The following is a 24,016-nucleotide window of genomic DNA, read 5'->3' as shown; positions in this document are numbered from 1 at the left end:
CACAGCATCCTTCCGGTTTTCTGCATCCAGAGATGCTGATGCTGACAGCAGCTCAGCGGCCGCTCCTGCAGCGTCTGTACCAACCCTGTACCAACCCTTTGTCCACATCTCGCGAGGCCAGATTGCTCCCATAATTCCCTAATAAATTCAGACCATACCTCCTGAAATAACAATTTAAGTTGTTGAATTATTACAGGGAAAGGCGGCTCGACTTTTGTGTTGAGTTTATAGTCAGCTGAGTTCTTAAGAAATGTCCATAAAATAACTGTCCTGGTTACGGCTTCGCTTGCGCAAAAAAATCCCTAGTGAAAAAGTCCGAGTGATCATCTGTACTGGAGACGATCTTTGACGGCCGGTCCTTGTCACCGCGGTGCATTGTGGTCAGGAGCAGCGCACTCTCTTCTGTCATCCTGTTAGCTAGGTCCTTCCAACATGCAATCCTGAACGCTAACAACCTGTTTTCGGACTAAAACACAGGTTAATGTGTTGATTCAGGAGAGTCTCTAGCCAGCGACAGGTAACAGATTTGTGTTACTTGTGTTTTCGTTCACTGTCACCTCCTATTTTAATGGATAATTACCGAGAGCACAAGCTGTCCCGGATAACTAGCGGCTAAGATAACTAGCAAACATGCACACAGCACTCTTGAAGACATTATGAAGAAAGTTATTAAGTAGCCGAGCTAAGCCGACACATGACTGGCATTACAGTGCACCACGTCAACCAGTATGTGCTCATACTGCAAATGTTATGTATGTGTTGTTATTCCTGTTGTACCTGCGCATCTGGACTGTCTCATCTCGCAAACAAACAGACGAACAGCTCGAGGGCACCGGGGGACTACTAAAGGATTGAACAGATTTTCACCTTCTCATGCCACTCCTATATTCCATTCGTTTTTCTCTTATGGAGGCTAAAGCTTGCCTTCCTATTCTCCACCGCCATTCTCTGGTCTTGTATGTTTTATGATCTCCTTTCTGCAGCAGTGGTGGATATCAGCCCTTTAAAGTCAGTATGGCGGTGAAACTACACAGGGTGCTGCTGGCTGGCTGTATGAGCTGCACAAGGATGTATCTGCCAAGTAGTGGGAACATTTATTCAAAGCGGCTTCTAAGTCCTTTCTCCGCAAGAGTGGGTGGGACTCGAACCCTCATCATTTGTACTGCTCGTACAGTACTCTGCCCACCGAAGTACACTGTGCCACTGGGAAATAGAAAACTTGGACTGTGCAGCAGGAGCTGTAATGATGGTTCAAGAGCACTCTGCAGTCAAACAGCGCCTGTGTCAAGATGTCAGCACAGAAGGTCTCAGTCTGCTGCAGAGAGAAAGGAGAACCTGCTGTCAGGAGCTGCAACATGGCCTGGTAAGAATGAGAGATACTCAGCGTGCATGCTGACAACAGGTGATTTGACGCTGATATGGACTTCATATGTCGTTACACTATAGCCTGTCTGACAAACTGGCATGCCAGTGTTATCAACCAATGTCACACATATATGATATTGGCACATTTTTCTTGTGGATAAGTAACTAGATTTTGCTGTGGACAGATGCCAGTGTGTTGGAGGTCATCGAGAAACGTCTTATTCATTCATAATTTGTCCAACAGAGACTAAAACATCACTGAAATAATGTTTTCTTCACGGGAACCTCTGGACTATTTGTAGTATTTATAGTTGTCCCACTTCTAAAATGATGAGTATCAAGCCACTTAAACAACACAGTTGTTTTTCCAACAGTTATAGAGCACAGTATGCTCATATGTTAATGCTCTTTATAGCTGTAGTACCTTTTTGCTGTGCTTAAAACACAGTAGTTGGAGTTGTCCGGCTTTTTGAGTGAAATAATTATGTGGTTTAAATTTGTCTTTTCTTTGAACAGTGTGCTTTGTCCGCCGCAGAGGGACAGATGCCACTGTTTCCAGTGTGCCTCCAGCTTTTGTAGTGGTAAGAGACGCACCAAGGTCATCCAAAAGCATTTCAGAGGTTACTGAACAGTAGCTAGATTTAACCCGGATTTCCCACATGTCTTATGAAACATCTACCAATCTGCTGTCAAACGTTTTATGTATTGAAATATTAAATAAAAGTGTTGGTTTGAATAACTGCGATTGCTCGAGGCAGGTAATACGTTTCTTGTTTATTTCTTTCACAGATGAAGTTTGACCAAGAAGGAAATGTAACATCATTTGGTAAGTTTTGGAAAATGAATCTGCTTCATTTTTGGTTGCCTGCCCCTTTCTAATTAGAGGAACAACATCATGGTTGTTGTGGAGACTGATGATTGCTGTTCATGAAGAAAATGCTGAAAGCAGTAAATAAGATATGTTATAACCTGTTGTTAGTGTCCCATTACAGATGAAGTTAAAAATATATGTAATAGGATGCCCTCTATGATGTACTGTGCCTCTGCTCCTCTTACCGGTGTGATTATTTTTCCCTCTCAGAGAAGAAGAAAACAGAGCTGTGCCAGGAGCTAAGTCTTCAGGCCCGAGACCTTCGCTTTCAGCACAGCACCAGCCTCACTGCGAGAAACAACTGCATTATCATACGAATGGAGGTATGCTCTCTGATCTGTCTGTTGATTAGGAAACATTTTGTGACCACAAGTCTAAACCATTAATTATAATAACAGCTTTTCTTTCATGGCCACAAACATGCTTATAGTTCTTCATAACACTTGAATAAGTTTTTCGGGTTTTGCAGCACTTATTACATCTCCATTTTGAACCAGCCTCTTGGTAAATAAGACATGCCGCCAAGAGGAAAACGTAAAATCATGATTTATAGACTTTCAAGGCCCTTTTGGGGGTTTAAAAAAAAGCATTAGAAGTGAATGTTCAGTAAACTTAAACTCAATGCATGAAGCAGACTGGGAGCATTAGTTACATGAAAGTCACTGAAGAAACTGGATTTATTTGCGAGAACATCCTTTAGGTCGCACCACGATCGAATCTCTTCCGGAGGGTGTTCTGGAGAGGGTGTAGTAAAAGATGCAATAGCCTTCATAGGTTCTCATTCTACAGAATACATCAACTTCTTCATGTTGAGGCAAATCATCTGGGCTCTCCACCAAAGTCACGTTGAGGTAGCCACACTCCTGGTCACATCTGCCAATGGGTGAGAGAACATGGGGCAATTCAAGATATATAATATTTCCCTGAAACTTAAAAAAATCTAAATAAATATATATTGTGAAGAAAAAACTACTTTGAACATTCCATGATAGCACGCATGAGTTTAAAATTTAAAAATATGACAAAACATTAAGTATCTGAGGAAAAACTGCCTATAATTGCCACCCTATTATGGGTGTCAGAAAATGTTAACAGTGCTCCAGAAAGCACTTTTTCCTCTAATTTGAGATTGAGTTTATAACTTGAATGGATGCCTTTTAATCCTAAAAGTGTCCTCAACGTAGCTGAAGAGTCTCATTAGATTGTATCCCAACGCCTTGAATCAAAAGCAGCTGGTACTCACCTGTCCTTCTTCGGTCCTGTCCCAAACGACAGACACTCCACACACTCCACGTGGTTCACACATGAGCTCGAACAACGAATGCAGTCCTCACAGGTCGGGCCTGAATATTCTGAATGACATACACATGCTCCACACCAACACGTCCCTCTGCCGTTACACAGCTGCTGGTTGTTTGCCATACAGGAAGCAGTTTCCATGGTGCAGCTGCAGTCTTCACCAGTCCAGTCTTTATCACAGACGCATTCTCCACACTCACACCTCCCATTGCCTCCGCATATGCTGTTAGAAAAAACGTTTAGTCTTTTGATTGCAAGTCTATTCTGTAATTAAGTCAAATTAAAAGCACAGACGGTGTTCTTGAGCAGGAAGTGCTTCCTAATCCTCACATTCTGTACCTGTTGTTGTGGTACAGACAGTCAAAGTTGCTGCACTGGCAGAAGGCTCCGCTGTACATTTCTTTTGGATTTACTCGTTTCTCACACTCGCAGAAGCCCTCCACGCACCTCCCTCTACCGCTGCACACAGGGGCATCCGGGCCTGAGCGACAGAGGTCTTCATTCGGTGAAAAAAATGAACCGGCCTTCCTCTGGCACTGTTGTCCAACGTAAGGCTTGTAGCACTCACACTGGGCACACACCAGAGCCCCGTGGCCACTGCAGCTGGGGCTGTTTTCCTCACGGTCATTCATGCAGTCGCATTTACCTGAGGAAACAAGTTTGATTTTATTTTTCATGGTATAGAGACAAATGTGTGCTTTTTATTTAAGTAGTCACAGACTATTTAAGTCTCATTTTATCTCATTGTCCAGTTTTCAGCTGCTCAGCTTTTTGTATATTGACTCTAGCATGGGTCTGAGTTGTACTCACACGCCGGCGCTATCTCCAACTTCACACTCAGTGAAAAGCCTCTGGGTGTGATGTAAACAGACCAGGGCCCAGTCCTGTTCTGCATCTGGTTCGAGTCATCACTCTCACTGAGACACCAGGCAGCCTCAGCATTCACCTAGACAAAAGACAGTTTATAATTCTAACAACTATTTCCGAATGTCCCGTAAAATATATCCGTCTTAATTTTGCTGACCTGTACGACCAGACGGTTTCCACCCGTGATGCTACTGAACGTGATGTTGACTCCCGCTGGCACAGGGCTGGTGTCCATGTTCAGCTCTGTGATTGGCTGCTGGTCTGTAGGGATGGTGATAGTGATAGGGAAGGACTGGCTCACACCCGGCCTCAAATGGAGGGAAACCTCCTGCGGCTGGAGGAACATCGCCTTTGCATTCTCTGGCTCGGTGCTGCAAAAGTTCAGTAGTTGGCAGCAAGAAGATCAGTACCTTAGAAGTCAATAATGGCGTTGTAATCTAGCAGCAGTGTCATATCAGTTTGGAGTAATTTGATGCATGTCTGTGTTGCACTTCCTGTTAGTGATTTAAGATGATACGACAGTGTGTGTTTTATCTAACAGGCTAGCCAAGCGTAAATAATTTGATAGTGGATCTTTAAACCAGGACACTTACCTGCTGTCATTCTTGACCACCAGCACCCCACCCTGAGGGTTAAACACATGATGTTTATGACAGCCTGCACTCAGGAGCTCCCTCAGGGTATTACAGTGGATGTCAGAGTAAGGATTGTTGCACCAGGCACACTGGGGGCCAGACTGGATGCACTTGTCGCAGTTGGAGGCCGATGTGAGGCAGGTTTGCTGTTCGGCCCGGCTGTAACACAGCAGCACCAGCAGCAGGCAGAGGCGGAGCAGCTTCACAGCCATCCTGCAGTTAGAGTAAAGCTCTCGAATGATGTTCTTCAAAATGCTAATTTAGTCATCAGTTATCAATTAAAAAAGTTTAAAAAAAGATACATTTGTGTATGATGAATAGGCACCTTTTAGTCAGCTAGCTCACTAACATGAATCTTTTTCTGTCTTTTTTTTTCTTTTCCTGTCCCTTGTTACCTATATTTTAACTAGTCTTCTCAATTTAGTATTGAAATGAAAACAAAAACAAGAACATGGTGTTACAGTAACACAAGTCTCTTTACTTTATTAGATGCTAAATTGTGAAGATGAGTCAGGCCTGTTTGTGTTTCATTACATTTTTAAAGCAGTATGAGATTTTGCATCTTTTTGTAATCTAGGAATTTACTGCAAACACTTAAATGCACTATATTATATGTTATATGTCTTTCCTGACAAGGATAGAAGCCATAGAAACTATACTTGTGTCTAAAATTGATAAAACAATTTTAGTGCTGGAGAGACAAACAAACACCCCAACAGGACTGTGATTAATAACAAGCAACCGGATATACCTGTTTGCTTTGACTCTGCTTATTCTAACAGCATGCTTCATATTTCTCTTCCTCTGCAATTGAAATTGTGCTCAGTAATCTAAGCCACAGATACAGAGCAGTGCCGGTACGTTACCTGAAGTATTGGAAGCTTTATGTGCCGCAGCTGCGTCTTGGGGAATATCTGCCTGTGTGCAATGTGACACACTGACAAGCCTCAGTCATAGGCTGGCTGGTTATGAGTCCCAGGATGCTTGAAACTGATCACTGACCCTGATTGGTGTGGCTGTTTTGGTTATCTAACTATGGCTTTAGAAAACAAACACACAAGTGTACTTCAGCACACTCGATTTCACAACAAGAGTTTTATGTTGGTCAGCTCTCACTGCAAATATTTACAGATCAGAGTCAACTATTAGAACTCCAGCCATCCAAATATAGTTGTGCATGCACAAAATGCTGCAGGAACTTTTGAAAGAAGATGTTAAATTCTCGAATCATTTATGGATGGGGGATCAGAGTACATGTTTCAGTGCTTTCTTAAGCAGCCAACCTTCCCATCCCTCTGTTTCTCCACAGTCTTTGAAAGCCATCGTGACCCTGCAGTCCCTGTTGGTTTTGGATTTTCGTGGTCTTGGGTTGGAACGTTGGTTGGTACTGGACCTGGCCTCTCAGCTAGCAGCGCAGACACACTCTCTGCCCTTTGAGTTCAGAGCACTAGAGGCCATACTGCAGCACAGGGTGAGACAAATGAGAGAAACACTGTCTATTTAAGAGTCTGACCTAAATAAAGCCTGCCTCTGCTCTGAGATAAAGTGAAGTGTGCGTCTTTGCATACGTGTCTTCAGTATTAATGTGTCTGTGTCAATAGGTTAATAATCTACAAGCTCGGCTGAATGATGTCGAACCAGTAATACTGGACACATTGGAATCCCTTGTAGATCCAAAAATCCTCTCTGCTGACAGAAGTAAACTACATATACTGCTGCAGAACAGCAAGAGGTAAAGTACCCAACCATATACATCAACATGGTTTGTAAAAGCTTTTATAAATCAGCTGAGATAGCATCAGTATTGCAATGCATTGCTGTATTATGGATATGAAGAACTTTGTCTGCAAACCTGGGACTGAACTAGTTTTCATCAGTCAATCAAAACAGCCCCGCGTGTTTAACGTGTAGTTGTGTAAAGCTTCAGTGATCACATGTCTCAGGGCTCAGGCTCAACATAGCACTGTTAGACCTAAACATTGACAGTGCACGTTCATATGTTTTGTTTTGTCTGTCTCTCAGTTCCCCTCTTTTGTGCCTCCAACAGCTTATCAGAGTTGGAGACGGACATCAAAGTTTTTAAGGATTCCTTGCTGAAGATTTTGGATGAGGATGAGATCATTGAAGAATTTTGTCTGACCAAGTGGACAGATCCAAGAGTTTTGTACGTTGCATGTGCACTCACATACACTTACATGAATGCTAAACGCAGTTCTCTTAAAAGGTCCTTTAAAGCTCTCGGCCAGTGGATGCAGGAAAATATGAGAATGTATAAGACGTGTGTCAAATGTGTCAAAGTGTTTAGTTTCGTGTTTGTTCAACTCTTCAAATAGTGTTTATCTGTACCATGTCCTCAAGTGGACTGGTTGGGATTAGGGCTTAGGTTAGGGTATGTTAGGCATCACTGCAGTAACTGGTTAAGGCTAGGTAACATTTACACTGATTTTCAAAATCCCATTTTTTTTGCTTTTTGTTGTTAAAACTATATTGTGGCAAAGAATGAAACTTCTAAAACTAAACTAGAACATTCGATGATGATGGTGATGACCATGAAGAACTGATTCCACACCAAACAAGGAAATATTATATTTGTTATATGTATGAACAAATGTATTTTCATTTCGAAAAGTCATTCAAGACAAAGAGCATATTCATAATTTTCTGTAGCAGATTTGAAACATGTCATAAGTTCCCAATTATGTTGATAAGGAATTCAATGTGGAGAAGTCATGCAGATGTTAAAACAGTGTGGAGTTTATCTTCTGGACTGCAAACGTTAAGGTGAGAGACAGGTTAGTCTTTTGATGCTTTAAGCCTAGATCAAAACTGTCGACCACGAAGGGACTCGAACCCTCAATCTTCTGATCCGAAGTCAGACGCCTTATCCATTAGGCCACGCGGTCGGATGGGGACTTCTCCTGACGTCTGAACGGAGAATAGCTGACAGACCATACTTATGTCTGTTTCCTACTTTGAACTCTGCGGTGTGAAACACTCCTCCGTTAGAAATTGGGTTTTTGTGAATTCAATTTGCCATTTTTGCCGGTGCCGATTTTACTATTGATCAAATCTCATGGATGTGCGCGTACCTGTGAACACGTGGTTAATTAGGTAACAATCAACTGACAACTTCGTTGAGCTTTGAAGAGAGTTCGAGGAATCCGACGTAAAAAAAAAAAAAAAATACGCGCAAACCTCAGAGGAAGAAATTTGGGATTTTGTTCACTGTGACATTTATTGTCTGTCTACGTAAGAGTAGGATTGATTCTTTGTAACAACTAAAGCTTTATTATTATTAGGTATTAAAATGTCCAACATATGCCATTTTGCTATGCATGAAACTGTTGTTGCATTGCCCGTTTTTATGATAAAAAAAAGTTTTACATTAAAATGATATTGAGCAATTCCATATTATACTAGCAATTTTTATTAATTCACAATTTCATACTAATCGCTGAAAGTTGTGGTAACTACCAGGCCTTTTCTAAAAACAGTATTTTTTTGTTTTTTGTATTTATGTGTGTGTATGGACACGTGGCTGTCTGTCTGTCTGTGTTTCTAGTGAGGAGAGCAGTTTGGGTATTGACCACGCTGAGGAGATGGAACTGTTACTGGAGAATTACTACATGCAGGTAGTACTACTTATCTAATTAACAAACAGGTATAAAATATTTCACTTTTCCCCATTGCTCTGAAATAATTTAAATGATTGAAATAAATTCCTGAAAGTAATGTATACTCGACATTTAATTAATGTAACTTTATATTGACATTTCCACTAACTCTCCTGAAGTAGAATTACAGCTGAAGGACTATTTCAAACTAGCCTGAAAACATTAATGTTACACCTTGTTCATCTCGACACTTGTCCTAGTTGTACCTTTTTATTGTGGTGTCGACCCTATCCATGTGCTCCTCTTACTTTGTTTATCATCAAAAGTGCTGGCACACAATGTCAAGTGTTCATACGGTGAGTGTGAACTGCTTCATACAGGCTGAGGAGCTGGGGAACAAGGCCAGAGAGCTGAAAGGACTCATAGACGACTCAGAGAGCGTCATCTTCATCAATCTGGACAGGTAAACACACATACAAAAACCCACACACAAAGGGTACACAGCATGTATACATGCAATATGTGTTTGTGGCAGATTGTAAGGCCTGTAAGTGGAGCTGTCAAAACCTCCTTTAATGTTTTCAGTGTCTTTAAGATAAAATTTGTATTTTATGTCCTCTTAAAAGCTGCATGTGCTGTCTGTTTCATTCCAGCCATCGTAACGTGATGATGCGCCTGAACCTGCAGCTGACGATGGGTTCCTTCTCCCTCTCCTTATTTGGTCTGATTGGAGTGGCCTTTGGAATGAATTTGACGTCGTCCTTCGAAGAAGTGAGACAGCTTCCTGCCCAAAAATTGTCTGTTTTAAAAAGTTGTTTGTTTTATTTGAAAATAAGTTTCTTTATGTGCATATTGTACATTTTGTATGTTTATACCCACATATACTTACGTGTTTACTTGTTTATCACCAGGACCCTCGTATTTTCTGGCTGGTAACAGGCTTCATGTTCTTGGGCAGTGGGCTGATATGGAGACGCCTGCTGTCTTTTCTGGGGCGACATCTGGAGCCTTCAATACCCCCACTAGTAATATCATCATCATTTTGTATGTATGGCATGTGAAAGAGGGGTTAAAGATCACGCCCTGACTGTCATCCTCCTTTTTGTGACACAGATCCCTCCAGTTTGGAAGAGAAATCAGAAAACATCAGACATCAAGGCAGGAGTCAGATGATGTTCTACCTCCGCTCTGTAAAATGCCACAGACCTCCCACAGACTCTGCAGCTTCAATGGCGATTGTTTTTCGCACCCTGGACCTCCTGAATTCTCTTTAAAGCCTGGAGATTATTTTATTTCTTGACACACCTCGTTGTTTTACTCCCCCGTGCCTACAGCAGAGTTTAAGGCTCCATCCAAATGTCAAGAGACTCCATGTGTGCTTCTGTTTCCCCATCATTGTACTTCTCGTACTATGTTGGAGTTATCCCAGACACTTGGCTAGATATCTTCATTTATGCTCTGCCATCACAGGTTTTTGAGCAGCGGACAGATGTGTGGGCGAGTGGCAGTACTGGAACTGAATCTACATGCCACCTACATGCAATTGTAGGTTCCCTCACTTCATAGGTGAAAACTGTGTTAAATGGACTAAATCCTGTTAATTTAAATAGATGTGAACCAAATGAATGTGTAAAGTCTATTGTTAAGGTTTAAAAATGTGTTATTTCCCTTATCATCTGTATGTAAGTCAGACTTTGCATTTGTTAAGATGAGTAGTTGCCATTAGTTAGTCAAAAAAGGCCTTTTTAAATTCCTGAAACATTAACTGTTCTGAAAAAGAGGCATTTATTAGAAAACAATGTGGAATCTGTTAACACAACTGATTTAAAGTGACTCTGAAGGAACGATGGTAGAGCTGCATCTGCCATTTTCCCTCAGTGTTAAAAAATGGTTTTGCCAGTTTAGTTTGGTTTGATAGTGTGTCTCACTTTGTTACCGTGAGTGTCTGGAATTGACATTTGTCCAAAAATTAAAGGGTCATGATACATGAGGAACTTTTCCCTTTAAAGCTGTTATTGACTTTGTCGTGTTCCTGTTTGCATGGAAGCGTATTAGTATTCTACATGTTAAAGGTGGATCCTTGATGAAACTATGTAAAAACCTCATACCAAAGGAAAGTTTTGTCAGTGTTGTATAGCTACATATTACACACCCATGCCTTACAGCAGTGGTTTCCAACCTGGGTTTCAGGGTAGCCTCAAGAGGCCTTATAATTTAGCGGGTTCTTGAGGTGATTAACAGCAATTTGATAATTTTACATCTTTGCCGGAATTGGTCAAAACTGACATATGCAGCAGGTGACAAGGGATCACCATTAGATTTGGCTTCATTTTCAGGGGTCACAAGCCAAACATGTTGGAAAACACTGCCTTAACAGAACTGTATTTTTCCAAATCCTTCCATTTTTTTGACTGTTGAATCCCTGTCTTATTTAATGCCTATAAAAAGATATTCAGCCTTCCTGTATTTTTTTTTTTTTTTTTTTTTTTGATAAAATGTGCCTTTTCTGACACTGAACCACCACTCTTCACACCCATTTAAGGAACATTTGGCGGTTGTTAGAATTTTGATAGGTAAAGAAATTATAAGTGTCAAAAATCCCTTATTTCATCCAATGAAAAATTGTAAATAAAAACTAACCAAGACTGTTAGAGCCTAAATGGTGACGGATTTCAGATTCCAGATCATCAGTGTGTAGAAAACAGTTTCATAGTATGGAAATCTTTTGAATAAGACCCTTAATTGCCTTATTTTGCTGAGCCAGGTTTAACTAGATAAATATGAAATATTACCATGATGATTACTGTAATGCCCTAGCAGCCATTATTTCCTTATTGATTCATCATGAGAAATTCCTAAAAATGGCCTGTTGTGCTGACTGCCTTGATGGAAGTTTCGAGAAGACAGCAAAAACGGCAAAGCAAAGTGCCAATTTATCTGCTAGATGTGGAATATTTTGTGCCCAAAAGTCCTTGAAGAGAGCGGGAGCCGTCTTCATGATAAATCATTTTGATGCAAATATATCAAAAAAGTTGAACGATTTCTTGTTTTTAATATTTCAGTTCCATGTGTCAGGTCTGACTGTCATCCTGTCATAACCATTCTCGTCCACTAGAGGGTGTCACAACTACAGTTAAGAATTCAGTTAATTAACTGACGCTTTAGTGGCAGCTCATGTCACTTATAACGTAAGTACAGTACAAGCAGTATAGGAAACCAAAATATTTATTTCTCTTTATTTAAGAAAACAAATTAAATGCCGTTTGTATGTAGAAACGGCATGATGTCTACCTGAGCTATTACAGTACTTTGCGTATTTTATCAAAATGGACTCGTTTAACAGGTTTCTTTGGTGTTCCGGGAAGCTGTATTGTTTCTTTTAGAGAAGTTGTTGTAACTTGTGGTACAGCAGGGTTAGTTTTTGTTTCCTCATCACAGAGGTGTCCATAAAATAGTATGTTTAGCCACCAAAATGAGAATTGACACCATCATTTTCAGAGCAGTGTTGGCTGATATTTTTCATGCAGCCTACAATAATCCAACAACTTGATGGGAATTCCCAATGTGCTTACTTACCGACCTACGGTAATAGGCAAGTAAAGAGCTGCTTTTAAGGGTTTAGTTCACCTGCTCATTATTTGATTTGACCAAAGAATAAATTGTGCCTTTAAATTACTAAAATTAGTCCATCTCTGTTTCTTCATACGCAGCTCTCCCACTGTACAGTGCGTGCCACTGTATGTGTGTCTCCATGGAGACGTGCTGCCAGCCATTTACTTCCGTCAGCGAACGTCACGGCGTGCTGGCGTCACGGCGGAGCCACGCTATAGCCCGTCCAAACAACTTTTCCAGAGGAACTCCACATCACAACGCGACCAGGAGCCGACCACAGAAGTGCTGAGATTTAACAAAGTAGCCTAAAACGTGTCGAGGAATAAGCGGAACAACACAATTTTGCTTTTGAGTACATAGAGTTGACTTTATTTTTCTCAATACATTTCTATTTTTCTTTACAACTGCCGTTTCTTTCTGGAAGTTAAGATGAGGAATCTGCGGTTGTTGTTCCTCGTCGGGCTGGCGACTGGGATTATCAGTGAAAAAGTGAGTATCTTTAATTGCTCTTTCATGTAAAATATCGAACGGTTTATGAAGCCTAAATCTTATTTGAATCGATAATGTCGACTTTTGTGTCTCTATTTTCCCCCGAGAAAGGGTACTTATTAGCCGTTAAGATTAGACGTTTAGAAAAGGCAACATTCCATAACGTTTGACTTTCTTCAGTTTTTTTCGGTTTGTGTTTCCCATCCAGCCTCCGTTTAAAATCCCAGTTTTAAATGCCCTACATGTCATGTCCCAGCTTTTCACTATGTTTGCTTTGTTAGCACACTTCCCCCAATTAGTCCACCTGGACATTTTATGTAAAGTCTGTGTTAAAAATTATCAACATGAAAATAAGCACGGCTGTTTGTTTAGCATAAGCCAACGTTATCTTCCCGGAACCAACAGTATTTACTTTGGAGATAAGTTATTGTGTTGGCTAATGCTGCTTTACTGATATTCACCCACAGACTGCGTTTTCGAGCCAAGTTCAGGCGTCCACTTGGTGTCAAGTTCACACAGGGCCGAAGTCTGTTCAGCCTCCAACGTTAGCTCACAGCGTTGACATGTAACCATTGACCTTCGTATCTCACCCACACAGGGCTGGAGGTCAGGTCTCAAAATGTCATGAGAAATGAGAAATTAATTAAATTAAAGAATTTAATTGAAGAACATTTAAGTGGGATAAAATGCTCAGAAGGGCAACGTCCTTCTGCCTGACTTGACAGGTAACAAACCTGACAACTCTCTCCCTAAACATCACACTGTGTGTGTGTGTGTGTGTGTGTGTGTGTGTGTGTGTGTGTGTGTGTTGTAAAGATGGAAAACACCTGGAAATGACAGGCTTAAGCAGAGCTCTGTACATTGTCACAAGGGCAAAAATAACCCTGTTGTATGATTTATTGTAATAGTCCCAAACGCTAGGCCAGCGAACTTCACCACCTCTCCAGAAATGCATGATAGTCGTGATTTATGGACTGTATATTGTGAAAGGGAGAGAGCAGAAACCCGAGACTATCGTTCTGGATATGTGTAGCAGGAACTGACAAGGCAGTAAACATTGGCCAAATATTGGAAGAGTTGTGGAGATGGAGAGGAAGTGATTACAGTTTAATGTAATTTCTTTCCCACTTAAGGCCCCTTGAGTTTTAATCTGAGAACATCATGTGATTACTGGAAAACTGCTTTTTATCCGCTAAACTTGCTGTTTTATCATCTTGTAATGCGTGTCATACTCTGCTCTACACATGCTTTGATTCCCCTTGACTTCATGCCACTAATCTACAGACTCCAGTCCTAAATTGCTGGGCGTATTGGTTTACGACTTATATCGAAACTGTCTCTTTCTCTGAGTGTGGCTATAGAATTGCTGGTTAGTCAGTGAGTGATGTTCATCTGAAAATGAACGTTGAAACAGGCTCTCTCTCCTGTGACACTTTGTGAGCCGGTAGTGGTGTCATTCTCTGGGTGGATGACTCAGAGTGAGTCCTGCTGGGCCAGTCCAGACAAGCACGGAACTGCGTGGGATACACACAGTTTTCCAGAGTAGGTAGGAGGACGAGTTTGAGGCACCTGCTCTCATTATTGTTAATGATTATGTTCACAGTGCTTCTGAAAAAGATTGATAAAACAAAAGGAACATATGAAATGATAATCCATAAATGGAAAAATAGTAGTTTGAAATCATTAGCTGTGGAGAATTGGTGTACAGTGGGCTCTTCCTGAGGTCTCATGTGCTCTCAGTTTAACAGTAGCGTGGTATTGGTCACAAAGTAGTTCTGTATATGAAAGAAAGACTGTATATCTGACTCTCATGTCATTGAGGGATTTTTAAACCTTTGTCAAATATGTCCAACTAGACCTGGAAAACCAGAGCTAACTTTTTTTCCCACTCTGAAATACCAGTGAGGTTTTCACCACACATTGGTGGTGAGGGGACTCTCTCTCATACAGCTCTTTGCTCTACCACAGAGCTCTAACATTTTAAGCCTCTTAACTGATAAAAATCTTATCTTTAGCCAAATGCTGTGAGCCTTTAGTTTGGGGTCAGCAGCTTCAAATAACTTTGATACATATCTCACTTAATGGTGTCATCATCAATGGCTAGGACAAAAGAAGGTATTGTGTCCCTGATGTCCCACTTAGGAATTTGGGAAAAACAATCTTTGTATACAATCCTACCAAAGTCTGTTCAAAACTACTCCAATGTACCCCAGTTTTCCTGTTTCTTTTATTGTCAAATAATATAGGCTTTGTGAAGCCTTTGGAGACTGTAACTGCTGTTAGACAACTAAACGGACACATCTGACATTGAGGGGTCAGACATTTTATGACTCGTAGCCTTGGTCAAACAGACACCCCCTCGAACGCAGCGTTGTGTGCTGCTGCTGTTTAGATGGTGATGACAGCTCTGCTGTGTACATGTGGCTGTTACACAACCTTCCTCTTGGCCCAACTGCTCTCTCATTATCATTGACTTCCAGCTCATCAGGGAAATATTTCACTGTAATAACTTTCAATCCAGCGGACACAAAAAAAAATACGTGTTTGTTCATTACAAGGTTTGATAATGCACTCATGCAGCTTCCCTGTCGCATGTCTGTAGTGTTTTATCACTGCGATCGGGCTGTTTCCAGAAAACTGTCTTCACTTGGACAAAGCACCAGGATACCAGATGGTTATATACAGCCTGTGTGCATGTGTGTGTGAGAGAGCTATGTACATATGTATGTTTTCCAGATGTATGTAACCTCTAAGTGACTCAATTCAAGTCTTTCAGTAAACACTAATGCATAACTTCTTCCCAGCAGGGGGGATGGACAGAGAAAGTGATATATCTCTCTCTCATATAATGTCTTTGTGTTTCATTTTGCACGTTACATTGTCTGAACATGTCTTTGAGAACGCTTGAGTTGAAACATTCAGTCAAATAATCAGTTGAATGTGTTTGAGTCCTGGACTGTTAGACATGGCAAGAAATTTGGAGACATCACCTGGGTATTTGTCACCATTTCACGTCATTTTATTAACTAAGTGATTAATTAGAAATAAAAAAAATCATAGGATGAATCAATACAAAAATAATTGTTAGCTGCAGCCCTTCTACGCATGCTTATATCACAGTATGGCTATGGCAGTAATCCAATTAGCATCAATATGATCATTATAGACTTTGAGACTATCATGAAAACCTATGTGTGACTGTTGTGCGATTGTGCATATGTCTGCCATATTGTCATATTTACTGATGTCGGAATATCCTTATTGATGGAGATAATGATTTTAACCATATAGCCAAGCCCGACCTCACTGTGAGGGATTTTGTTTAAAGCAGATATACATGGGGGAGGTTGGGTGTGTTCTGGAGGTCACAGTAGTTGTTGTGGTCTTAAAAGGGAATCCAGCTCATTTTCCAATATGGAAATTGTGTGTGCCCCCTTCACTGGGACACTTTCATCAGTATAGTCATGAGTAGGGTTGCAACTAACGCTTCTTTTCATTGATGACTCATTTGTCAATTATTTTCTCTATTCATCGATTAGTTGTTTGGTCTATTTAATGTCAGAAAATTGTAAGAAATGTTAATGAGTATTTCACAGCGCCTAAAATTACGTCCTCAAATGTCTTGTTTTTATCCACAACCCAAACATATTCAGTTTGCCGTCACAGAGGAGGCATGAAACCAGAAAATATTCACATTTAGGTTTATTCTTAGAAAATAACTCAAACCGATTAATCAGTTATCCAAATAGTTGGCGATGAATTTAATAGTTGACAAATAATGGATTTATCATTGGAGCTCTAGACATGAGCACGAGCTGCTCTGTTTCAAAGCTATCAAAGAGTCCAGACAAGCAACATCAGTGATGTCCAACCTGGAGCTGTGAGCTCTCAGCTTTAAACTCCCTGGTCATCCACACAAAAAAGTTTAGACAGTGTATGAGCAAAACATACTGGCAAGATATTATGAACATCACATTTGTACGCATGCTAAGTGTCTCCATGTGTTCCATTTTGACAAGCACACCATCTGCTTTTGTAATCCCTGGTTGAAGACAGCAAGAATGCGAGAGCCCCTTCTGCTATTTTAGTCAGCCCTGGCATTATGAGACTCTGCTGTCTTTTGAAATGGATGTTAACGGTTTTCTCTTTGGCCATTTTGACCATAATGCGAACACAACATCTGGTTTTCCTCTTGTCACATCTCAGTCAGCTCCAATAAAAATCAAATATCTCAGAAGTCACGAAGGAAATGAGTGCGTTCGTCTGCAGTTATAGAATGAATACACAAATACGAAGCAGTTACCATCAACACGACTTGTTGCATCATTGCCATTATACTGCCAAAGGAAAGGCTGGTATTGGCATGAGAAGACCCACGCCTTAAGAAAGGGCTTATACCTTTACTTCCTTCAAGCGTGAATAATTATTGCACTAAAAGTTCGAGCGATGCACCTCCTCACCCATCTTCTCCTATGTCACCAGCACCTGTTTTATGGGAAACATACAGTACTGTCCCTGTCTCTCCTTGCCTTCCTTTCTGCAGTCTCTCTCCTTTCTCCCTCTCTCAGCACCTGTGTTAGCAGAAGCATAGTATACATACCAGACATACTTCAGGTCTCAATGGGCCATATTCATCCATGTCTGTGTGTGTGTGTCTGTCTCGCTTTCATACTACCAACATCTGCTGAGCTTTTCCTCTCTTTATGAATTTCAGACTCATTGTCAGGTCGCTGTCTTTGATTCATCTGTTTTTCTAGTCTGCCTTTTTTTTTTACATTACCATAATATGTTTTATTCTGTTTTGAACATACCGTAGAGCCAGTCATATTTCAACAAACTAATGAATAACATTCATTAGAATCTATTTAAGTACCTCATCTCTTTGGCTGAAGCCTTGTTACTGTTGTCAGACTGAGCTTCCGATGATCAGACAAAGTAGGGTTTTGCTTTTCATCACACTCCCTTGCGTTTTGTCTTGAGTTAGTGGGAGGTTTTCCTGAGCTACAATCTTATATAATATGAAACACAGTTTGTGTGTGTCCGCTTGTCTTTGAAGCTGCTGTATCTCTCCCTCTTCCTCATAAACACACTAGATCGCTGCTGTCTGGCTCTGTGGAGCATATGGAATGAACAAGAAATCAGCATCCATTTACTGTTCATGCTACAGTATGGATGCAGTACACACTGTACTCAAACCCACAGACACCAGTGAACACTCGTATTTGGCCAGCGTAGGTCATTGGTGTTGAGAGGTATTGTCTTACTCCCAAACTGTAGAGATGTTCACATGTTTTTGATTAGTGGAAGGAATGCTACAAGTGTGAACAAAGGAGATTTATATGCCTCTGTTTCTATATTTGTTAGCATTTATCTCCTGCTTGAATGATAATATCATCTGTGTTTTTTTCTCTTCCAGCTTTTTGTCTCTTCCATGGCAGATGACCTGTACCTAGAGGGACAAACATCAGGTGACCTCCCTATAGATGATGAAGATGGAGAAGAGGGCGGCTCAGGCTCTGGATCTGGAGACTATGGTAAGGAGACCGCTGTCTTTGTTTTGTAATTGTTTTGCTTTATGATGTGTATTTAATGGAAATAATTTTGGCTGCAGCGTCACATTATTATTATTATTATTATTATTATTAATATTATTATTATTAATATTGTTATTGTTAGACACAAACATTTATACACTGAAAGTTGAATATAGTAAATACATTAAGATAGATTATAGTAAAACTAAAAAGAAATAAAAAGAAAAAGTAAATGAATAATAAAGAAAACGACAAAAATACAGATTAAGACATTTTGTTGGACTTCACATTCTTTGTTTTAGCAGTTTTAGAAAATACATAAATGTAGGGTTCACAAATACATTGTGATTTTTGTTGAGTAAAATGGATACAACTTTTAATGAATCTTCTGCACTTTTTCATTTTTATTTTTCTGATCAATACCTTCAACAGCCCTTAAAGGCAGTTAGTTTTACGAACGGTGTCCTCACCTCAGGGTTTCTTTCCTACTCTACTACCTATCCCCTCAGTTATGCATGTCAGGCAAATGAGTCATAGACGTACTGTCGACGCACGTGCTCGTATGTTCAGACACAGAAGCACTCACTCACAGTGTGCCAGATGTTTGTCCTGAGGTGACATGGAGTTAACCAGGTGAGGTTTTATTGGAGGCGCACAGATGTCAGATTACTCCCTGCCTTCATTTTCTGTGACTCACCCTCATGCCCACAGTGAGTAATGTGTTGAAACATTTAGTTCAGTCAGAACATTGAGTGGGATCCCAATATAAACTCAAATGTGGTTCTGTAAATTCCAGTAAGTCATAAAAGTCACAGATTGCGTTCCTCCTGCATGTTAAAAGAACTTGTTAATTACAGCAACTCCCCGAGAGCGCATTTACCATTACATCACTGTCCTACAAAAACCATGTATCTCCCAAGAATGTTGACTTTTTGTGAGATGAGAAGGCTGCCCACTTTTTAGCTTTGTAACGATAGATATCTAAATAATTTATTTAACGAGGAGAATTTCCTTAACCCATAAACTCACGTAAACATTTAATCCTTCAGTTTGCCTGAAAAAAATCAACATCAATAAAACTGGAGATAGTAGGTTTTCTTTGCACACAAGGACTCAGTGCCAAAACTGTGTCCAAAATCATCACGATTTCTGATCATTTGTGAACCGTTTCTGTCAGAAATCAGTCAAAACTTGTGGTGATTGTTTCCTCTGTCTCAGCTTTCACCGACTTGACAGATCAAGAGGAGAGACTCCTGAGGTTCCTCAACTTCTCCAGGACCACAGTCTCCAAAGAAATGGTTCCAAATCAACCACAGCCAACAGCAGACTCTCCTCACAACCCACCAACCACAGCAGCAACCAGCCAGGCTCCACCAACCACAGTGAAGGACACCAAGAAAACTCCATTCATATTCTCTGATGGGGACAGCAGGGATAAGGAGGTAGAATATTGCTTTTCCTTTTATACAAACCCTGATCTCAGAGTAAGAAAATCTTTATGACTTAGGTCCCAAGATAAACAACTAGTAATATACTGTCCAAGCACATATTACAAATGCATATATATATGCATATATACATATGATGCATACGATAACGGTTCGTATACTGTCAAGAAATTTCTTTGGACATGATTTACAGACTTGCATCCAATTCCACTTATGATTTCCAGCATCTTCTGTATGAACCAAAACCCTCAAGAACATCTGTTATATGCATTTCGACGTATAGTGAAGTGAGAGTTGTTATAAAGTGAGACTGCAAGGAAATATGTGTTCTTACTTCTGCAACATGTGATCATAAAACTTTGAGAAGAGCTTAACTAATGCATTTATTCCTCCAGGTACCAGGTAAAACTGATTCGTTCACACCGAGCACCACTCTCAGCTCCACCAGCGCGCCTCCCAGTGAAACTACCACAACCACATTCGGTGTAGACATCAGCGTGACCAAAGATACCAACAAGGACAACAGTCTGGATAGGTGGGACGTGTCGACACCCAAACAGCCTGAAGAAGAAGTCCAGATGAAGGAGGCTGAAAATGAAATTCTCGCCAAAGATGGCCGAGGCAGCAGACGATATGAGATCGACCCTCCCGAAGAGGTGACCTCTGAGAACTTGTGGGAGAGGACGGAAGTGCTGGCAGGTAAGGACAGATTTCCACTAGGCTTTACTGCATCTTTATTGTCTTCACGTGGCTGATTTAGTGGGTAATTCACTGAGATTTTGACAATTAACAGCATGACGACTAAACAGTTTTTGTGATAAGGCATACATTTTTTGAGTTGTACAATTTGCAAACAGGTTGTTTTACAATGTTAGAATATCAAGATTTAGATTTTTTTAATGATGAATGCATTTGGAGGAAGTGTGGGACACAATATGCATTTTAATGTTTCCTTATGCCCTCTCCAGCCGTGATAGCATGTGGAGTGGTTGGATTTCTATGCGCTGTTTTCCTCCTCCTCCTCCTCGCCTACCGTATGAAGAAGAAGGACGAAGGTAGCTATGACCTGGGAGACACCAAACTTTCCACAACAGCTTATCACAAAGCGCCTACCAAGGAGTTCTATGCCTAAACTGAGCAATAGGGACTTTAAATGGAATCTGTCTCCTCCCAGTCAGGATTGAGAATGGATCTACAAACAACTAAAGACGATTCCTCTTTGAGTGTGAAGTTTGAAGTCAAGCACCTCTGTTTTCCTGCAGTGCTCCTTCCAGCTTTTCTTTTACCTTTTCCTACCTTCTTCCTCTGCCACCCTCTCACATCTCTATATATGTTCAGTGTTCTGAAGACAAGGTCATAAGAGAACAAATAAGACTATTAGAATACATTCCTATCATTCTGTTCTAGTGAGGGCGATAAATACACATCTTAGTTTTAAGGGTGGAATCGTTTCTAGAGTATTATGATGGATCACAACTGGTCTAGAACTAGTCTAGAAAGCAGTCAGCTTCAAAGAACACTGTGCCTTTAGACCCACATCTAAGCTGAACCACACTGGGCTGGACTTTGTTCTTCGTTACAGACAAATCGATTGTCCCATTTAGCAGAGCTACTGCCTAAACTGTCCCAGCTCAGCTGAACAACATCAGAGAAGTTCACACACATTTTGAATGCTGTTAATAGAAACGGTACCACATATGGGATTAGTATTACAAAAGACCTACAAAAATTTTAACTCTTTTGCCTTTGTTTGAGGTCAAATTTGATCTGTTTGTTTTTCATTGTTACATTTCATTTTCTGTGCGCTTTCTTTGCTGAATTGAAGACTTTTTTTGTTGTTGTGAGGAATGAATATATTTTCATATGCTGTCCAGTATTGATATGAAAGATTTTGTAACTCTGCAGGTACATATTTTTTGTTGTTTTCTCATAGATATTTTACACTTATAGAACTGACCAAATATAAATGTGCTTTATTTGTCTTTTGGAAAAGTTATTTTAGTAGCATTTTCATTGTGTTTTGATGTTTAGAGATTATATTTCCATAAGCCATTTTTTAAAGGAAAATTCAGTCATTGTATTCGTACAGTGGTAGCCTTCAGTAGGTGAAACATCCTCAACCTTGCATCAGTCCAACATTAGTAATATTTTCAGGGCTTTTTTATTCGGTGACTGAGTGCAGCAAGCATGTGGGACAGGATTGCTAAGGTAGAGCCAAGGCTAATGACTATAATTCAGAAACCGTAGAAGTGACCAAGGCTTTCTGACGACAGCCAAAGAACATTCCTTTCTAACTGTCAACTGTATACGACTACAATAGCAGGTTTGACCTTAAAGGGACAGTGACAGCATTTCGTGTTTCTGACAATTCATAAAGTCAGGGCTTATTCACACAGCAGGGTTAGAGAATTAAAAATGCAACTGTCTCAACTGTGATAAGCCATGTTACTGACTAGATTATCCCAAATATAGAATTTTCTCACGTTGTTTTTAATTAATTACAATGTTCATCTGAGTGTAAGCATGTCAGGTTGTAAACATGTTTCCTCATAAGCAGTCTTTACCTCAACCAGCCAACCAAAGAAGCATTAGACCTTTTTAGAGACTTTTAGAGGATGCAGTTAACAGCAACAACGACAGGCTGGTATTCCCTTTCGATTGTGCATTATTTCACTTGTATACACCCTGTTAAATATATATATATATATATATTTTAGTGAATATTTGGGGTATTTGCCCTATGTCTAGTCTCTGATGAGTTTTAACCAGCTGCCTAATGCTTATTATGTGTCAAAGAACAATATTTTTCACATCAGCCTCTTATTGAAATTGGAGATATGTCTTGAACCAACTCTACCAACTCTATTGTTGACTTTACAGTCTTTATGAAAAGGTCAGATACTTTTTTTTTTAAACCAGCAGATGGATCAATAGTGGATATACAAAGAGAGGTGGTTAAACTGAGAGTAGACCTGCATTCTACCCACACACTCTTATTGAAATTGGTTTCTGATTTAGTTCTGTTGCTCTGACTTGTGACTTTGAGTTTAATGTCACACAACAAATGTTAAATTGGTATAGACTTTTACTCATAGGATTGAAAATGGCTGTATTTGTTTGTTTTTAGATAATCCTGTGTCATGGGTCACTGCCCGTATCTGTTGCAACATTTGTAGCAGGAGATTTTGTGTCTGTTAACAGTTTGATTCCCTTCATGAGGCCATATGATGTCACTGATGCATGAGCCGATGTTTATCTTTGCCCTTTAGTTGAGGCTACTTAATGGAGTTTACATGATATAAATTCCTTTGCCAAAGTGGAAAAGACTGTTTCAAAGCTTTTCTATTTTATCTGAATAAATGAAATGCAAACTACCTATTCACTATGGCTGGAATAAACAGGACTATTTTATCTCTAACCCACTGTGATTTACTGTTGGTAACGTGATATTTGTTGGACACTTAAATCCTCAGTGCCTCACGATACATGGTATACATTCATTTACAGCACTTTTACAGGATTAGTGTCATGAATTGACCTTCATGTTGTACAGAACTGCAACTGGGAAAAACTCACATTTCTGTTGTCCATACTAGTGGAAATGTCTGAGAATTGTCTGACATAAACCATACCCATAGAGGGTTAAGACAACGGGTTAGCACTTGCTGGCAATCCAGCAGGTGATGACACACAATAACCTTTCTCTTCTAGGATCTCTGTAAGTTTATACAGTATGTTGATGATACAATAATTTATGTGCATTAATTTATACTTGCTTAGACTATAATCCAGGTTAATATGTCAGTGATAAATTGGTATTGTCAGTATTTACTCATGGTCAAAGCCTCTTTGTGCCTACTGCTCAATTTGTTATATATTTATGATTTTAGCGTGTTTGACAAGCCTTGGTTCAATTCAATTTCATTATCAGTTGTCGCTTTTTTAAATGCCTTTTTTCACATGAATGCATTTAATAAAGGATTAAGTAGTCAGTTCTTTGTAAATATGTTGCAGCTTTAATTTTTTAATGTTAATCAAAGTTGAATATGAATTGACTGAAGCCTTTATTTTAACAAAAAAACACAGACACAATGGAGCAATCAAAATTCAAATTAGTGATAAAATGGTGACATAAGCACACAAGGTAACCAAGAGAGAACTGTGTTGCTGAAATAGTGTATCTTATGAGGTTCACTACTGAATAAAAGATATGGCTTTAAAGCGATTCAAAAACTGGCTGTTTGTCATTTTTTGGCTTTTGGGATTGGTCTAAATATAAGTG

The 24,016-nt window shown here is 40.0% G+C and overlaps 3 protein-coding genes and 1 non-coding gene across 4 annotated transcripts; 2 read left to right on the top strand and 2 right to left on the bottom strand.

The window, feature by feature from the left end:
- Window positions 1-404: 404 nt before the first annotated feature.
- On the top strand, window positions 405-11,104 carry mrs2 (magnesium transporter MRS2). The gene is made up of 13 exons (XM_041943319.1): window positions 405-517; window positions 984-1,363; window positions 1,882-1,946; window positions 2,155-2,191; window positions 2,447-2,559; window positions 6,347-6,508; window positions 6,639-6,769; window positions 7,085-7,201; window positions 8,600-8,669; window positions 9,032-9,114; window positions 9,305-9,422; window positions 9,563-9,676; window positions 9,765-11,104. The coding sequence occupies exons 2-13, from the start codon at window positions 1,015-1,017 to the stop codon at window positions 9,822-9,824; spliced, it is 1,419 nt and encodes a 472-aa protein (XP_041799253.1). The 5' UTR covers window positions 405-517; window positions 984-1,014; the 3' UTR covers window positions 9,825-11,104.
- On the bottom strand, window positions 2,178-5,990 carry LOC121610974 (integrin beta-1-like). Its single transcript, XM_041943320.1, has 7 exons — window positions 5,904-5,990; window positions 4,996-5,250; window positions 4,560-4,773; window positions 4,346-4,481; window positions 3,875-4,181; window positions 3,480-3,758; window positions 2,178-3,109 (listed from the first exon to the last, which is right to left on the bottom strand). The coding sequence occupies exons 2-7, from the start codon at window positions 5,247-5,249 to the stop codon at window positions 2,914-2,916; spliced, it is 1,386 nt and encodes a 461-aa protein (XP_041799254.1). The 5' UTR covers window position 5,250; window positions 5,904-5,990; the 3' UTR covers window positions 2,178-2,913.
- Window positions 7,868-7,940, bottom strand: trnar-ucg. Its single transcript has one exon. It is a non-coding gene; the product is annotated as a tRNA-Arg (tRNA).
- Window positions 11,105-12,516: 1,412 nt separating the features above from the next.
- Window positions 12,517-23,726, top strand: LOC121610485 (syndecan-3-like). Its single transcript, XM_041942619.1, has 5 exons — window positions 12,517-12,752; window positions 18,169-18,286; window positions 19,505-19,728; window positions 20,130-20,433; window positions 20,703-23,726. The coding sequence occupies exons 1-5, from the start codon at window positions 12,693-12,695 to the stop codon at window positions 20,864-20,866; spliced, it is 870 nt and encodes a 289-aa protein (XP_041798553.1). The 5' UTR covers window positions 12,517-12,692; the 3' UTR covers window positions 20,867-23,726.
- The last annotated feature ends 290 nt before the right edge of the window (window positions 23,727-24,016 follow it).

Source organism: Chelmon rostratus, chromosome 8 (genome assembly GCF_017976325.1).
Source record: "Chelmon rostratus isolate fCheRos1 chromosome 8, fCheRos1.pri, whole genome shotgun sequence".
NCBI classification, from domain to species: Eukaryota; Metazoa; Chordata; class Actinopteri; order Chaetodontiformes; family Chaetodontidae; genus Chelmon; species Chelmon rostratus.
The sequence above is the reverse complement of the archived record's forward strand: the minus strand, read 5'-3'. Positions and strand labels throughout refer to the sequence as shown.

Coding starts and splice junctions, on each gene's coding strand:
- mrs2 (XM_041943319.1), top strand. CDS start 1,015: ATGGCGGTGAAACTACACAGGGTGCTGCTGGCTGGCTGTATGAGCTGC. Junction 6,509..6,638: donor AGGCCATACTGCAGCACAGG/GTGAGACAAATG, acceptor CTGTGTCAATAG/GTTAATAATCTACAAGCTCG. Junction 9,677..9,764: donor AGCCTTCAATACCCCCACTA/GTAATATCATCA, acceptor TTTGTGACACAG/ATCCCTCCAGTTTGGAAGAG.
- LOC121610974 (XM_041943320.1), bottom strand. CDS start 5,249: ATGGCTGTGAAGCTGCTCCGCCTCTGCCTGCTGCTGGTGCTGCTGTGT. Junction 3,759..3,874: donor TGTCTGTACCACAACAACAG/GTACAGAATGTG, acceptor TTTTTCTAACAG/CATATGCGGAGGCAATGGGA. Junction 3,110..3,479: donor ACAGGACCGAAGAAGGACAG/GTGAGTACCAGC, acceptor ACCCATTGGCAG/ATGTGACCAGGAGTGTGGCT.
- LOC121610485 (XM_041942619.1), top strand. CDS start 12,693: ATGAGGAATCTGCGGTTGTTGTTCCTCGTCGGGCTGGCGACTGGGATT. Junction 12,753..18,168: donor CTGGGATTATCAGTGAAAAA/GTGAGTATCTTT, acceptor TTTCTCTTCCAG/CTTTTTGTCTCTTCCATGGC. Junction 19,729..20,129: donor GGGACAGCAGGGATAAGGAG/GTAGAATATTGC, acceptor TTATTCCTCCAG/GTACCAGGTAAAACTGATTC.